Raw genomic sequence first — 15,550 nt, 5'->3', positions numbered from 1 at the left:
AATCCAAAGCCAAATGAAGTTTGTGTCTCATGTTTACCTTGTAATTCTCCAACAAAGGCAATCAAGCATGGTTGCTTGCGTTGTAAACACACTATGCTGCTAACTTCTCACCAAAATGATGCTTTCAGTCCCCAGATCTTTTCTGATATTGCATGTTAAATAAGCAGTCCCAACGCAGTAATGGATTGTTCACGTGAAATGAAGGGCCTCACACATATCCTCATTAATTTAATCCCATTTATTTCTGCACATTATCCGAAACTGTTGAGATAGTCTTGAAGTATAGTCTTGTCAGCCAAGTGCTTATAATCCCTTCTAGTTTCATAGCTACAAATTTAGAAGTGTGCTTTCTGTTTTGTTCTCCATGTAATAAAGAGACTTTTGGTCTTACTGTGAAAACGGTCTTCTCTGTGCATGTCAAAGATGATATCAGGTGAGTAAGTAGCTCCACCTAGCGGTTGAAGGCAGAAGAACACTGTTGATTTTTGCAGGAACTTCCTGTTCTGTGTAGCTCCCAGCTCAGTTCTTGATGACAAGCTAACTAGTATTGAGAGCATTGACAGGAAGTACAACATGAAAAGTCAAGCAACAGCACTCATAACTCTCTGCAAGAGGCCTACCAGGTATCAATGATTGCATCCCAGCTCTCCTAGGGAGTGGCCCTGATATAATCTTTGACATGCACAGAGAAGACCATTTTCAATGTAAGACCAAAAGTCTCTTCTCCTGCACATGGAAAGATGATATCAGGTGGGACATACCAAAGCTGACCCATGTAGGGTGGGAATATTGCTGGGCTGAATTTATTGACAGTCAGAGAGGACATGCTGTAGCACTCTCCTCCCAAAGGCTGCTTCTGCAGATGCATAGGTAGTGATCTTAGAGTGTCTAATAAACATATTGGGAGTAGCCCATGTGGCCGCTTTACATATCTCCGTTAGTGAAGCATTTCTCGAAAACGCAGCCATTGTGGCTGCTGCTGTAGTGGAATGAGCCAGTATCCTGGCTGGTCGCACCAGTAGCAGTGAAGTGTATGCCAAGGTAATACATGTCCTGATCCACCTAGCAAGGCTAGAGGTTGAAAACTTGTTTCCTACTGAAGCTGGATGAAATGAGACAAATAAACTGTCTGTCTTGCGAAAGGGCTTAGTTTTGGATATATATACTTTTAAGGCTCTTCTCATGTCCACTGAGTGTCACGCCTTTTCTTTGGGATGCACAGGGTTAGGGCAGAAGGAAGGGAGCACTAAGTCTTGTTGACAGTGAAAGGTAGATAGAACCTTAGGATGAAAGGAAGGTACAGTATGAAGTACTACCCTATCTTTATGAAAAATACAGAAATTCTTATCTATAGACAGGTTATTCAGCTCAGACACACGGTGGGCCGAAGTAATGGCCACAAGGAACAGGACTTTAAAGGATAGTAAACAGAGGGGAACTTGACTTAATGGCTCGAAGGGAGGTTTCTGTAGGGCAATTAAGACCTTGTGTAGGTCCCAAGTTGGGTAACGATGGTCCGTAGGTGGCGTCGATAACACTGCCTCCCCAAAGGAAATGCCTCAGGAATGGGTGAGAACCCAGTGGCTTTTCAGGAAACTTAGATAGAATTGATGACAAAGTCAAAGCCTGTCGTCTGCATTTGGCCTGAGTCCCATTGTTAAGCCCTGCTGTAGGAATGAGAGGATCTCTTTAATACCTGCCTTACTTGGATTTAAGCCTTGTTTGTGCGACCAAGACAAGAAGGCTTTCCATGTGGCGTCGTATATTTGAACGGTAGAAGGGTGCCTGGAGGCCATCATTCTCTTCACAACTTGCCTCGGAATGCCTTTCTTTAAGAGACATTGCCATTCAATCTCCACACATGAAGAGCCAGCTAGCTAGGATCCGGATGGAGAAAATGTCCCTGTTATAACAGATCTTCCTTGAGAGGAATTCTTCATTGGGGACCGACCGATAGGTCAATGGGTAGTGGAAACCAAGGTCTCCTTGGCCACCAAGGAGCCACCAGCAGAAATGTTGCCCATTCGGCTTGGATTTTCTGGAGCACTTTGGGAATGATCAGGAGAGGTAGAAAGGCATATAGTTGGCCTGGAGGCCACTGGGCTGCGAGAGCATCTATTCCCTCTGCCCCTGGCATCTCGTACCTGGCAAAGAATCTCTTCACCTGGTGGTTGAGGCTGGAGGCGAAAAGGTCAACTTAGATTGTGCCAAATCGTGCCAGTATAGCCTGAAAGGCCAGAGGATGTAACTGCCATTCCCCTTGATGTACCTTCTCCCGACTCAACCAGTCTGCTTGACTGTTGTCCTCCCCTCTGAGGTATTCCGCTGTGAGCAACTCCAGATGTTCTTCCGCCCACTGGAAAATGAGTGAGGCTTCTCTCTGTAGAAGGGTAGAGCGCATGCCCCCTTGACAATTTAAATGAGATTTGGCGGACACGTCTGTCCTGATGAGCACCATCCCTACCTTATGGTGCGTGTGAAGTGTGTCAGTGCCAGCCGCATCGCCCGAAGTTCCAGTAGATTGATTGGAAGGCTGGCTTCCTCCTGTGACCATGCACCATATGACCCTTGCACCATATGACCCTTGCAGATGGTGCCCCAGCCTGATAGGCTGGCATCCGACGTGATCACTATATGTGGGGGATTGTGGAATGGTACTCCCTTGAGAATATTGGGTTCGTGTGCGCACCACAGTAGAGACTGATGAACTGGAGGTGACAATACTTTCCTATGCTGCCTGGCTGCTATCTCATTCTGGAATGGCAATAACACCCACTGCAGGGGGTGAGAGTGATGATGTGCCCAGGTGTCGTTTGGAAGGCTGCCACCATCAACCTGAGCACTGAGGCTAGGTGCATGAGGCCTACTGGTGTGGAAGTAATAAGGTGGGATACCACAGCTTGTATTTTGTTGATTCTGTCCTGTGCCAGCCATATTGTCCTGTTGTGAGTCTACAGTGGCCCCAGATGTACAATGCAATGAGAAGGAACTAACTGGCTTTTGTTCTGGTTGATTAGGAAGCCGTGGTCCTTCAAGCAGGCTAAGGTAATATGCACATCCTCCCAGGCCTTCCTTAGCGATGGGGACTGAATGAGGAAGTCATCCAGGTAAGGAAATATGTGGACTCCTTGCATCCTGAGGTGGGCTACCAGGGTAACCACGATCTTCATGAATACCCCGGGAGCAGATGACAGGCCGAAGGGCATGGCCCTGTATTGAAAATGGTTGTTCCCCACCGCGAACCTGAGATAGTGTCTGTGTGTGGGGGGGAAGATGGGGATGTGTAGGTAGGCTTCCTTCAAGTTGATTGAGGAGAGGAAGTTCCCTTTTTTCAGCGCCTCCTTGATTGAAAGCAAGGTTTACATGTGGAACTTGCGGTATTGAATGCATTTGTTCAGGTTCTTGAGGTCGAGTACCGCCCTGAATGACCCATCTTTTTTCATGACAGTAAAGAAAATTGAGCAATTGTCCAGAAATCTCTCCCCTGCTGGGACTGGCTCTATTGCTGATATTTGGAACAGATGGGAAATTGCTTAGAGATTCTTGCCCTTTTGTCTTGAGTCCAAGAGAGAGGGAATGGGACAAATCTTGTCGGAGGGAGGGATGTAAATTCCAGCTTCAGGCCGTTTCTGAGGGTGTGTAAAACCCATTGGTCTGATGACGTGTCCCACCATCGCTGAGCAAAGCATTGGAGGCATCCTCCCACCACAGGGGTGCTGGCCTCAGAATTGATGTTTGTTCCCTCTTGCCTGGGTTCCAAACCCCGGTCTATTGGGAACGTATGGTTGGCCCTTTGCCTGCTGACATTGTCTGTACCAGAAGGGGGTATTGGTGCAGGTGTCTCTAGCTTGTCCTGATGTCCTAGAATTCCAAAAGGACTGTGGCTGTGAATATAGGTGGAAGGCTCTTCGAAATAGCCTTCTGTCCTCTCTTTTCCTGTAGGAGGACATAGACTTCTTCTTGTCCTTGGATTCCAAGATGCCTGTTAGTGCTTCGTCACCAAATAACTTGCCTCCCACGTAGGGCTCTGAAGCCAGGTTAGAACGAGCCATGGCATCTGCTTCTCAGTGACACTGTCTACGGGTGAAGAAGCCCGCTGCTAACGACCTAGCTGCAAATTGCATGGCATCCATGGATGCATCTGCCATGAAGGTCACTGCCGGGAGACTTTTAACAAAGATTTGCGTGCTCTGGCAGGGTCCTGTTGTGGGCCATCCAGAAGGTCCTCTAGCCATAAGAGAGAAGCCCTTGTGAAGACAGAAGCTGCTGCTGCTGCTCTGATGGAGAGCACACTAGCCTCATGTACCCTTCTGAGGCCTTGGTCCGATTTGCATTCAGTCACGTCCTTAAGGTGAGCATCTGAGTCTTTAGGATTCAAAGATGGATTTAGAAGATTAACTATGGGTGCATCTACTAGCAGGGCTTTCAGCTGGTCCATGATCTGTTGTTCCAGTGTATAGAACTTGTTAGCTGTTGACACCGAGATCTTGAACTGTAAAGAAACATCAAACGTGGATTGGATCACTTTAGGTAGTAGTGCAGGGAGCTTGAGCACCCTGGATTTAGGTTTTGGGTCTGGACACACAGTCAGAATCCTGGACGTTGACGGAACTGGAGGGTTGTCAGGGAAGTGTAAGCTGAGGGCCTCCATTGCCTTGCATAAGAGGGGTAGGAAATGGGGTTCTTGGAAAATTCTGTTGTTTGAAATCTCTTCCAATTCTGACTCCCCACTCCAGTCCTCTTTGTCTGTCCTGCCCAGAGTGCGAGACATGAGACAGAGGTGAGACTGGAATTAATTCTTGGTTTTTTAGAGTAACAGTTACATCAAAGGCAGTGCACTTCATAGACTTAACTATGCTAACTCACTACTATCCCTAACTAAGCTATCTAGGCATACTCTGCAGCGTGTGAAGAAAGTTGACTCAGCACCCCAATCGGGGGCGCTGCCTTAAGTAGGGAAGGTCTTTGCCTGTAATCTCTGACTCCTCTGACGTTTCACCTTCTGACCGACCCGCTTCTTGCGGCATCTTGCACGGGGCAAGGGGGGGCAAGCGTTCGCTGGCTCATCTGACAGTACAGGCTCCAGAGGTGCTGGCTCGGCTTCAGGAGGTGGGGAAGCATTTGAAGTGCCAGGCAGAGAGTCCTGAGGAGGTGGAGTTGGCACACGTGCCAGATCATCCCCCAATGGCTCTGTTGGAGCATCTGTAGGTGGAGCAAGGTCTGCTTTGGCAGAACTGTCTGTGGGAACTGGCAAACTGTCAACTACACCCTTTCGCTCAATGTCCTTGACAGCCTCTACACCCCCTCCCTCATTGTCCTCAAAAGCCTCATCTGCCTCTGATTCCTCTTCCTGCTCTAACTGGGGACGCTGGGGCTTGACCGTCTCCCCTCCCTGATCCTCCTGGGAGAGCTGGGGCTCAACATCATCTAAGACAATCAGTTCATTGTCTGGATCAACAGGTGTCTCTTCTGTAGGTTGATCATGCCTACCTTGAGTGGCCACGTAAGGGTCAGGTGAATTGTGTGCTGCAGGAGGCTGCAGGTTGGAAGATGATGGGATTGTTGAGGAAGAACCCTGTGTTGCCTGTGTTCCCTGCGTGCCACTAGGGAGGTGCTGAATGGAGGATACTGTGCCTGAGAGATCCCTGGTCAAATCCGCTAACAGGGAAGCCCTGAGCCGATCCTTCAACTGTTGAAGCATGTGATCTGAGAAATGTAGTTGAAGAGGCTGAGTGTGTGCACAACAGGGGTGATATGCCTCTCTTTGTAATTGGTGAGCGGAGGGAGATGAGGGGGGCCTGAAACCCTTCCCTTCTGTAACGTTGATGGTCTGGTGAGAGGCAGACGTATCTGTAAAGCCCATGAAATCCTCAGGTGAGGATCTGATAGAAAAAACAGAATCCAAGCCAGGGTGGGTTTGTGTGCCTTCTTCCTCAGACAGTGACTCTTGGTCTCTTCAAGTCCTGAAAGCAGTGCTGTGTGAGTCTCTCCCCTCGCCTGCATTATGATCACCGGGAGCTTGCCTGGTCTGGCCGGTCTGCCTCTCTGTCATGGGCACCGCGCCATCTGAGGCCACCCTGCCTGCTATGTTCATTGCCTCAGCCAGCTCCAGCCTGCCGGAAGACGGGAGGGCCACGGCTGTCTCCATCTGGATGTTCGGCCCAAAGGAAGGCCATGAAGCCTGTCTAGGTAATGGTGGTGGCGCTACTCCTAGTTCGGGCAGGAGCAGCTTGGGTGGGACCGGCTTGAGCCTCTTTTCCAGCCTGTCAGATTTGCAGGTTGCTTTCCCCATGGTGCAGCCGTGCAGTGGGTCTTATGGGGGCTGGGGGCTATCCGGCATCAACGTTCCCGCTGATGCTTCAGTGGGGCAGGGGTAGCACGTCTTGTTGCAGCCATTAAGGCGAGGCTCCGCAGCTGGCTTAGGAGGGTGAAAGAGGACTCCTCCTGGGGCTTGTGCAAAGAGTGCTGCTGCTGCGAGGCAGGAAAGGAGAGTTGGTGCCTCAAACATTGCTGCCAGATTCCGTCTCCGGCATGGGGGGGGGATGTATGGCTGAGAGTGGTGGTAACAAGCTGGTCCAGGCAAAGGGGAGGGGGCATTAAGTCCTCCCATAGAGCGTCCCTTACAACTTCCCACCCCTGCACAGTTCTGCTGGGCAAGGGGGAGAAATTCCTTTCTTGGTTTTCCTCGCACCAGGGAAGAGCTCCGGGGGAGGAAAAGGGAGGGATTTTTTTTTTAAATGGGGGGGGTAAAGTTGGAGGAGGAAACAGAAAGGATGTAAGACAAACACAAAAGACAAATATACAGGCCTGAACACAGAGCAGAGAGAGCGATCAACCGTTGTGTGTGAAGGCAGAAGAGAATTGAGCTGGGTGCTACACAGAACAGGAAGTTCCTGCAAAAATCAACAGTGCTCTTCTGCCTTCAACTGCTAGGTGGAGCTACTTACCCACCTGATATCATCTTTCCATGCTCAGGAGAATAAATATATTAAACTACACTGGACCTATAATGAAGTCTTGTTGTACGCCACTTGTTATACCTCTCTAGACAGAAAATGCATAATGTACTGCTCTTCATGTATGATTTTTCTAGCCAGTGATCAGTGATAGAAGAGCTGTGTTGTGGGCTCCTTCACACAATGCTCCCCATACCAGGTTTGTACCTCAGACCACTTGGTCCCTGCTATCACATTCTGCACCAACTGCAGTTTCTGAACTGTCTTCAAAGGCAGCTCACTGTATAGTACGCTGCAGTAATCTAGTTCATAGGAGCCAAATAATTATACAAGGTACGTGCATAGATACTAGATTCTTGTTACTAGTTTTTTTAAAATGTGTTTTAAATGCAACTACTACTTATTTGATATTTGCCCTTTAGTTCAGTAGGCAGAGCCAATGACAGGCAGACACAAGTAATGGACACAGATATTTACATCATACGTGTGATTCTTCTGAAATCTTCTAGTCTAGAAGAAAAGACTCTGTTTCACAAATAATTGCTCAGAATTACCTTGGAGCACAACACAGGCATTAGTAGATTCTATGGTGCACTTAATGCTCTACTATCTACTCGCCCAACTGTCCTTTGATGTAATTCCAGATGGCAGTTTCATTCTTGGGCCTTTATGATATGTGGCTCCCGAACTGTGGAATGGCCTCCCTGATGAGGTGCGCCTGGCGCCGACGCTGCTATCTTTTCGGCGCCAGGTGAAAACCTTTTTATACTCCCAGGCATTTTAAAGTGTATTTTTACAGTATTTTATTACTATGTTGTATTCTGGATGTTGTTTGGTTTTCGTATTGTTTGTGTGTTTTTGTTTCTTGAGTTATTGTATTTATTGTATTTATATATTGTGCTTGCTTTTACCTTTTATGTACACCGCCCAGAGAGCCTTCGGGCTTAGGGCGGTATATAAATAAAATAAAATAAATAAATAAATAAATAAATCCTCATTGTGCAAGGTGATTACATTACAAAAAGAAAATAGCAGTTGAACAATTACATCTCAATTACACATGTTTATTGAGCATCTAGGGAATCATCACTAGCCACTTCCTGCTCAGTTAGCTCAGTTATTAGTAGTAAGTACCACAAGAGGGATTTCAAGTGTATGTCAAATAACAGACCAGCTTTTGTGAAAATGACAGCCCAGAGTTCCATAATTGTTCCCCCATTGGTGATGTTCATATCAGAAATGTAGCCAACTAACAAAAACAAATTTTCTTTTCAGTCAGTGCAGTTATTTCTGCTTCCTTTTCCCCATTGTTGATCACAAGCTGAAATAAGAATAAACCAACATTTCAGCTAGCAATTGCCTACGGGCAGAACAGGATGTTGTTGTGGCTCTGCAGTTATTTTTGTTCTATTGTAATGACAACAGTGTAACATGACAGCCTGCTCCTCTGCCCTTATGCCGGCTTTGCACAGGGGAGAGGAAAGGAAGGGATCACATGCTGCTGACTGTTGATTAAAACTTGTCCAAGAGCTGACTGTAGTGCAAAGATCTAGAGGGAAGGGAAGAAGGAGTTCCTATAACCCATGGGTGGGGAACCTGTGGCCCTCCAAATGTTGTTGGCAGTAGTGGCTGGTGCCCATTGGGACTGGTGGGTCAGAAGTCAGGGAGCCCAACAGTAGGCAGAAGCAGAGCCAATACCAGACAGAGACACATACTTCTGATTTTGTCCCCATTTGCCATCATCCTAAGTTCTACAAAGGCAACTCTGAGACTAAGGAGGATGAAGCTGATAGGCAATGCCACCCACTAGACTGGTTGTAAGGAAGGAGTCAGGTAGGTGGGGGTGGTTGGGAACAGACTGAGCTGGGTGGGGCAGTGCCCCGCATGCCCTTATGGACCAGCCGCCACTGGCTGTTGGACTTCAACTTCCATCAGTCCCAGCCAGTGTGGCTAATTGTAAGAAGTGATGGGCATTGTATCTGGGGGGGGCACCAATTCCCCACCCATGATGAAAAAAAGAGAGTCTGTTATCACTATTCAGAAATGATTGCTCAGACATAAGAGTGCGCCCCCACCCCCTGGCACCCATGGCTGCAGCATTAGTGTCTGTACGAATGGAGACTTGGCACATACAGTTGTACACACGAAGGCTCCATCCCTGCAAACAACTATACTGTACATGTGGACAACAAAAGGGGGCTAGCCAGTGAATGCAACGTCACTGATGTGGCACCACTCCCTGCTCACATGGTTTAATGTGTGAGTAAATCTTCTGAATAAGACTTGTGTGCATCTACTAATGAAGTCTGAGGATGAGAACAGTATGAGACATGAAATGTGTCTATGTTAGTTAAAAACAAAACAAAATTAAATGAAAATTAAATGGAGGCCAGAGGAAGAATTCTGGGGGTGGGAGAGGAACAATAGGTGTTTATCTCTTCCCCACTTCTGGATCCCACTCCCTTCCCATGAGAGGAGGAGCCCAAAAAGGAGCCACTCCTTGTAGGGAGTGGTGACATACTACAAACAGGAGACTTAAATCTAGATCAAGATTGGGTATGTATAAGTTAACGCTTACTAACAGGCTACATAAAAAATGCAAACTAATATTCGTGTCTTCCAAATTATTCAAGTTAGAACTTATTACAATGCAAACAAGTATTAAAAAATGTACTGCCTTCAAGCTGAGTCCAACTTATGGCGACTCTATGAATAGGGTTTTCATGGTAAGCGGTATTCAGAGGTGGTTTACCACTGCCTTCCTCTGAGGCTGAGACACAGTGACTGTCCTAAGGTCACCCAGTGAGCTTCATGGCTTTGTGGGGATTTGAACCCTGGTCTCCCAGGTCGTAGTCCAACACCTTAACCGCTGCACCACACTATTAAATAGGGGGAAAAACTGAAAAAATAATAATGAACAAGAAAAACACATTTGCAAAATTTATAGATTGTTATAAAACAAAGAAAACCAACAGAATAAAGAAAACACTCATTACACACAAAAATGCAACCGAGATGCATCATGAGATACCAGAAGATGTATGGGTCTTCCTATTTAATAAAGCATCAAAATTCTTGGTATTTACCAGCTACAAGGAGAATTCTGTCAAGATGGCCATGCAGTGGCATTGGTTACAGTGGAAGTTCAATATAATAAGGAACATTGGAGATGATAAATGTTGGTTTTGTGGGGAAGAAAAAGGAGATGTTTGGTGGAAGTACCAGATGGTGAAAGAATTCTGCCCTATAGCAATAAAGAAACCAATTAAAGATTTTTTTCCAAATTGATATACCATTAGATCCCCAGGCATATCTTAATTTCACTATCATCTTTTTATCGGGCACATGTTTTACATACTATGGCAAGAATTCTGTACACTAAGTCATGGAAGAACACTTTAGAAACTGAGGGCAGTATCCAAACAGGTAGTTCCATTAGTGCAAGTACTTCCGCCAGTACAATTGGATTTCCTTTCCGCTTCCTGTGCCCATGCACCTCCTCGTGCATCCCTTAAATATATTCTGGGTTTTCCTCCAATTCCCTGGAACAGATTTGAATATGGCACGGGGGGAGGAGAGGGAGGGGAAATTCCATTGCACAGCCAGAAGTCCTTGTGCTAGTGGAATTACTTTGTTGGATATTACCCAGAGTAAATTAGATTTAGGAAGGCGTAGGAGCAACTGAGTGTTGTAATGCATAGGGATGGGGGAGAATTTCCACTAAATCAGACTTAGTACCAGATTCTGACTGAATTTGACAGTCCGCTATCTTTTCAGACCCACATTGATTTCTTGTGGTGGGGCTGTAATCGGCCCTGATTTTGTAGCCATGGCTGCAATTGGCATGAATTTTTTTTAAAAAAAATTACGTAATTATGTTTGTAATTTCCTCAGAATTACTGCGTTCATAACACTGTAGGTGTGATAATGATTGCTGTTTGTCCATTATATATTATGAAAAAAATTGTTATTGCCATATAATGTAAAAAAAATTGGCTGCCTGTCCTGCCCCAGGCTACATATGTCATCAGTGTTAATTGTCAAATCATCCTGCAATTTCATGTTTTTCAAACAAGATAGCTCAGAGAATTCTGAATCTCCATCCCCTAGCGTGGGAAACATTATGAAGATGAGAGAGACTGATCCATGCGACCCGCCCCGCTTTCATTGCTGCTGTCTTCAGCTCATCAGGGTCTCTCTCTCTCTCTCTCTCTGTGCTAAATGTGCGTGCGCGCGTGTGTGAATAAAAATACAAGGTGGTACTAGTGATGGTGGTGATGCTGCTGCAGTGCTGCTGATGAACTAAATCAAGAACAGCGAATGGCAAAAGGGAGGGGAATCATTAAGCAGCGCATCAGTCTGAGGCAAGAGACAGACTCAAAGGCAATTATCTGCCTCACTGATATGTAAATAGGAAAAAAAACATGTGGAACACCATGATCATTTATATAAGTATTTACGTTAAAAATTGTTGTTGTTATGTGCCTCCAAGTCAATTACGACTTATGGTGACCCTATGAATCAGTGACCTCCAAGAGCATCTGTCATGAACCACCCTGTTCAGATCTTGTAAGTTCAGGTCTGTGGCTTCCTTTATGGAATCAATCCATCTCTTGTTTGGCCTTCCTCTATTTCTAATTCCTTCTGTTTTTCCAAGCATTATTGTCTTTTCTAATGAATCATGTCTTCTCATTTGTGTCCAAAGTATGATAACCTCAGTTTCAGTCTGTGGGCCATTGTTTGGTTTTCCATATTTCTTGACAGATTTTTGTCAAAATTTGGACTGATTCAGTCTCAGTAGCTTGTAGCAACTCTATTGGTATGCCATCTATTCCTAGTGATTTGTTTCTTCCAAGTATTTTAAGAGCAGCTTTCACATCACATTCTAAAATTTCTGGTTCTTCATCATTTAATCTCATTGATATAACTCACTCGGACCTTGCGTTGTAGTTCCTAATTGCTCTTGCTACATCACTTCTCACTATTAAAGCAACCCAATTTCTTCTTAATTTCTCATTTCCTGCATAAAATATTTTGTAGTTGCCTGACTGGAAATGTCCCATTCCCGTCCATTTTAGTTTGCTCACGCCAAGTATTGTAATGCTGATGCGTTCCATTTCTTGCTTGACAATTTCTAACTTTCCCTGGTTCATGCTTCTCACATTCCATGTTCCTATTGTGTGTGTCATACAACTCCAGACTCTCCTTTCGCATCTGTGTACATCAGCCTGTGGGCTTCCTTTCGGCTTTGACCCAGCTGCGTCATTAGTCACAGCGCTACTCATACTTGTCCTTGGTTCTTCAACAGTAGCTCGGTGAGTGCCTTCTGACCTGGGGGTCTCATCTTCCAGCACTATCTCGTGTTGCATTATCTTAAAAATTACAGGGGGGGGAATTGCCCCCCCGGTGGATTGAATCACAAAAACAAAACAAAACCCCACAGTGGATCAAACTGGCAAGTGCCAAAGCAAGCAGGAACAAAAAAGAGCAGATCGGGATTGAATGACCACCTATCAGAATACAAGCAGATCAGACGTAGGCAATGAACCCCATTTCTAGTAATGCACAAGAAAGCTAGAGACCAGGAAAGAGATTGTAAAAACTCTGCATTGGCTGCTTTTATATTACCTGGCCCAATTCAAGGTATTAACAATGGTTTACAAAGCCCTAAACAGCCTGAGGACCAAAATATCTGCAAGAGCACTTCCTCCATTTCCAGCCAGCTCAATCTTTAAGATTGGCGAGGGGGGGGACTCTTCTCACAGTCCCCATAAAGATTCAAGGGAGGGGATGTGTAGAAAGGCTTTCTCTGTGGTGGGGCCCCGACTCTGGAATGATCTCCCCTTAGAGGTGCATAGTCTTTCTTTAGTCATCACTGAAGACATTTTTATTTACATTGTCTTTTGTAGTTTAATAAGGGGAAGTTTAATCCTCATCAGCAATATTTGAATCAGTGTTTTAATGAGCTTTTTATTGTTTTATGTTTTGACTGTGTGTGTTATAATGTTCATATGTTTGTTGTACATCACCCTGAGCTCATTTGAAGGAAGGGTAATTTATAAATATTTTAAATAAATAATTCATGCTCCATCCCTTTTATTAAACCTTGCATTCTTTCAAATAGATTCAAATATTCATTCAGCCCATTTCTTATAAGAACACTTCATTTTAAGAGGTATGTACCCTCTTGGAACTTATCATACTTTGGCCACATAATGAAAAGCCATGACTCACTAAAAAAGACAATAATGCTGGGGGAAAACAGAAGGGAGTAGAAAAAGAGGAAGGCCAAACAACAGATGGATTGATTCCATACAGGAAGCCACAGACCTGAACTTGCAAGATCTCAACAAGGTGGTTTATAACAGATGCTATTGGAGGTCGCTGATTCATAGGGTCGCCATAAGTTGTAATCGACTTGAAGGCACATAACAACAACAGCAGCCATCTTCCCCTAATAACGTCCCTCCACTTGGACCACAGGGAGCAGCCCAGCAGGATCCAGCACTCAGGACCAGCTGTGGATTGCAGGGAGGTGGGGAAGAAAAACATCTTGCGGCGCTGCTCCTTCATCCACAACAACCCAGACTGCCAGATGGATGGCGGGTTCCTCAACTACCTCGATGGAGCTTTCTGCGTCTTCCTGGCTGCTCTGCAATCTCTGGCGGTGACCCTCTACGTAAGGACCAAAGCAATGGGATGCAGGTGGATGGGAAAAGGGGGCCCTTTATTTGCACTGCCAGTTGGTTACAGGACCAGGAGGATGTCACAAAGGCTGTTACTGGGGCTGGTGCAAAAGAGTCACATCTGTGAAGTGACTTGAGTGGTATAGAGCATCATTTGGTACACTGCCATCTGGGAATGGGAAATCTGTGGCCTTCCAGGGGTTGCTGTGCTTCAGCTCCTGTCAGCCCTTGCCAGCATGGCCAATGGTCAAGGACTGCTGGGAGTTGGGAGCCCCAGCGATATCTGGTGGGCGCCAGGCTGCCTCATCCAAGTTGCAGTTGCATCCTACATTTTTATAGCTCTGGCACTGCTAGGAACAGGGCTAGACTGGATGACCTCTAAAATATCAACTCTAAAATTCTTTAAATTTAAATTTAAAGCTTTAAAAAATGTTTTTAAAGATGTTTTGTTTTAATATGTTTTTTATGGTTGTGTTTTAATATATCTTAAAGTCTGTTTTTATGATGTTTTAAAGTGTTTTTAGTGCTTTTGTTTGCTGCCCTGGGCTCCTACTGGGAGAAAGGGCGGGATATAAATCAATCAATCAATCAATCAAACAAACAAATAAATAATAAATAATAGGTCAGACCAATCTTACATCACCCATCTCCCAGGCCAACCAGCACCCTTTCTTACAGGAAGTCATAGGACCACTAGAGCCACAAGTAAAAGCTGCTCCAGCATTAAAAAAAAGATGTATCCAGGTGGTGCAATATTACTTTTTTAATATAGATGTCCTACATGTCAGATTTCTATGCATACAGTATCCAGTAACTGTGAGGATCTGGGCTTATTACTATTATTATTACTATTATTATTAATCTACTTATTTGAAAATGCAATATATATGTCAATATATTTTATTGCATATATTATATACTGTTGCTATTGTGAAGTATTTATAAATAGCCAGAACTGACATTACAAACAAATAATACTATATTATTTTTAGCTCATTAAAACTGTAAATCCATAATTCATAATTGGTAGTATCCCATATCTTCTGCTATAGTCAATTAGGTTTCGCCAGCTTCAAAAGAATTTATCTAAGCACACAATATGCAGTAGCTGTGAGAATCCAGGCCAACTTCATAGTTCTTTCATACCAAGTAGAGTGTGTTCCATCATAACTGAAATAAAACAGTGAAAATACTGGGATTTATACAGGCTCTATAGTGCTGTTCGATATCTCTTACATATTTTCTTCCTCTCTGATCCCAGGCTTTCTATCTTAATCTTCTATCACCAGCTCCTCTTGAGCCCTCTCCATCTCCAATTCATCTTCCTATGATGCGTATCATGAAAGAATCTGAAGTGAATTGAAGGTCATTTTGTCCAGTCCCTACAGAGAAGCAGGGCTCTCCATGCCCAACACCCCTAAATTATCCAGATTAGTGTACCACAGCCAAAGAGCAAGCCTGAACAGTTTGCACAGTATCAGAACTCCCTGGAGGAAAAGTTTAATAACTTTCTTTCAGACAGCTATTGTCACTTTTGCTTTTTTTTTTTTTGTATGTATGCTGTTCTAACCTTAAGACTTAATTTTGCACTTAAAAGAGGGGGTTATGTTTTATTTTTGCCATTGAGTTTCTGCGGATAACTGGGAAGCCCAGTTGTTAATTCATCATTTGCCGTTGGTGTTAAAACTGGGAAAATCAATATGGCCTATTCAAGGGACATAATATTCCAGTCAATAAAAAGGAATGTATATAAAGGCACAGTAATTGCTTGAATTTTTGCTTGATAAGGAAGAGTGGTTTGAAGGAACAGAAATGTTTTGTGGGACAGCACAACACAGCACAGCAGAGAGACAAAAGACAAGGGCACTGGCGGCCGGTGCCCATTGGAACTGGTGGGGCAGAAAGCAG

General features: G+C 44.8%; 1 protein-coding gene across 2 annotated transcripts in view; it reads right to left on the bottom strand.

Annotated features, from left to right (window-relative positions):
- Positions 1-14,412: 14,412 nt before the first annotated feature.
- Positions 14,413-15,550, bottom strand: part of FAM174A (family with sequence similarity 174 member A) — a 40,708-nt gene continuing 39,570 nt past the window's right edge. Inside the window, exon 3 of one of the 2 annotated variants that reach the window (XM_061623194.1) lies at positions 14,413-14,812. In XM_061623194.1, coding sequence (XP_061479178.1) covers positions 14,725-14,812 — 88 coding nt within the window. In that variant the 3' untranslated portion in view covers positions 14,413-14,724. The remainder of the gene's footprint in view (positions 14,813-15,550) is intronic. The other variant, XM_061623185.1, reaches the window with a different exon arrangement.

This window comes from Rhineura floridana, chromosome 1, assembly GCF_030035675.1.
Source record: "Rhineura floridana isolate rRhiFlo1 chromosome 1, rRhiFlo1.hap2, whole genome shotgun sequence".
Lineage (NCBI taxonomy): Eukaryota > Metazoa > Chordata > Lepidosauria > Squamata > Rhineuridae > Rhineura > Rhineura floridana.
Note: the sequence above shows the minus strand (reverse complement) of the source record. Positions and strands in the feature narration are given on the sequence as shown.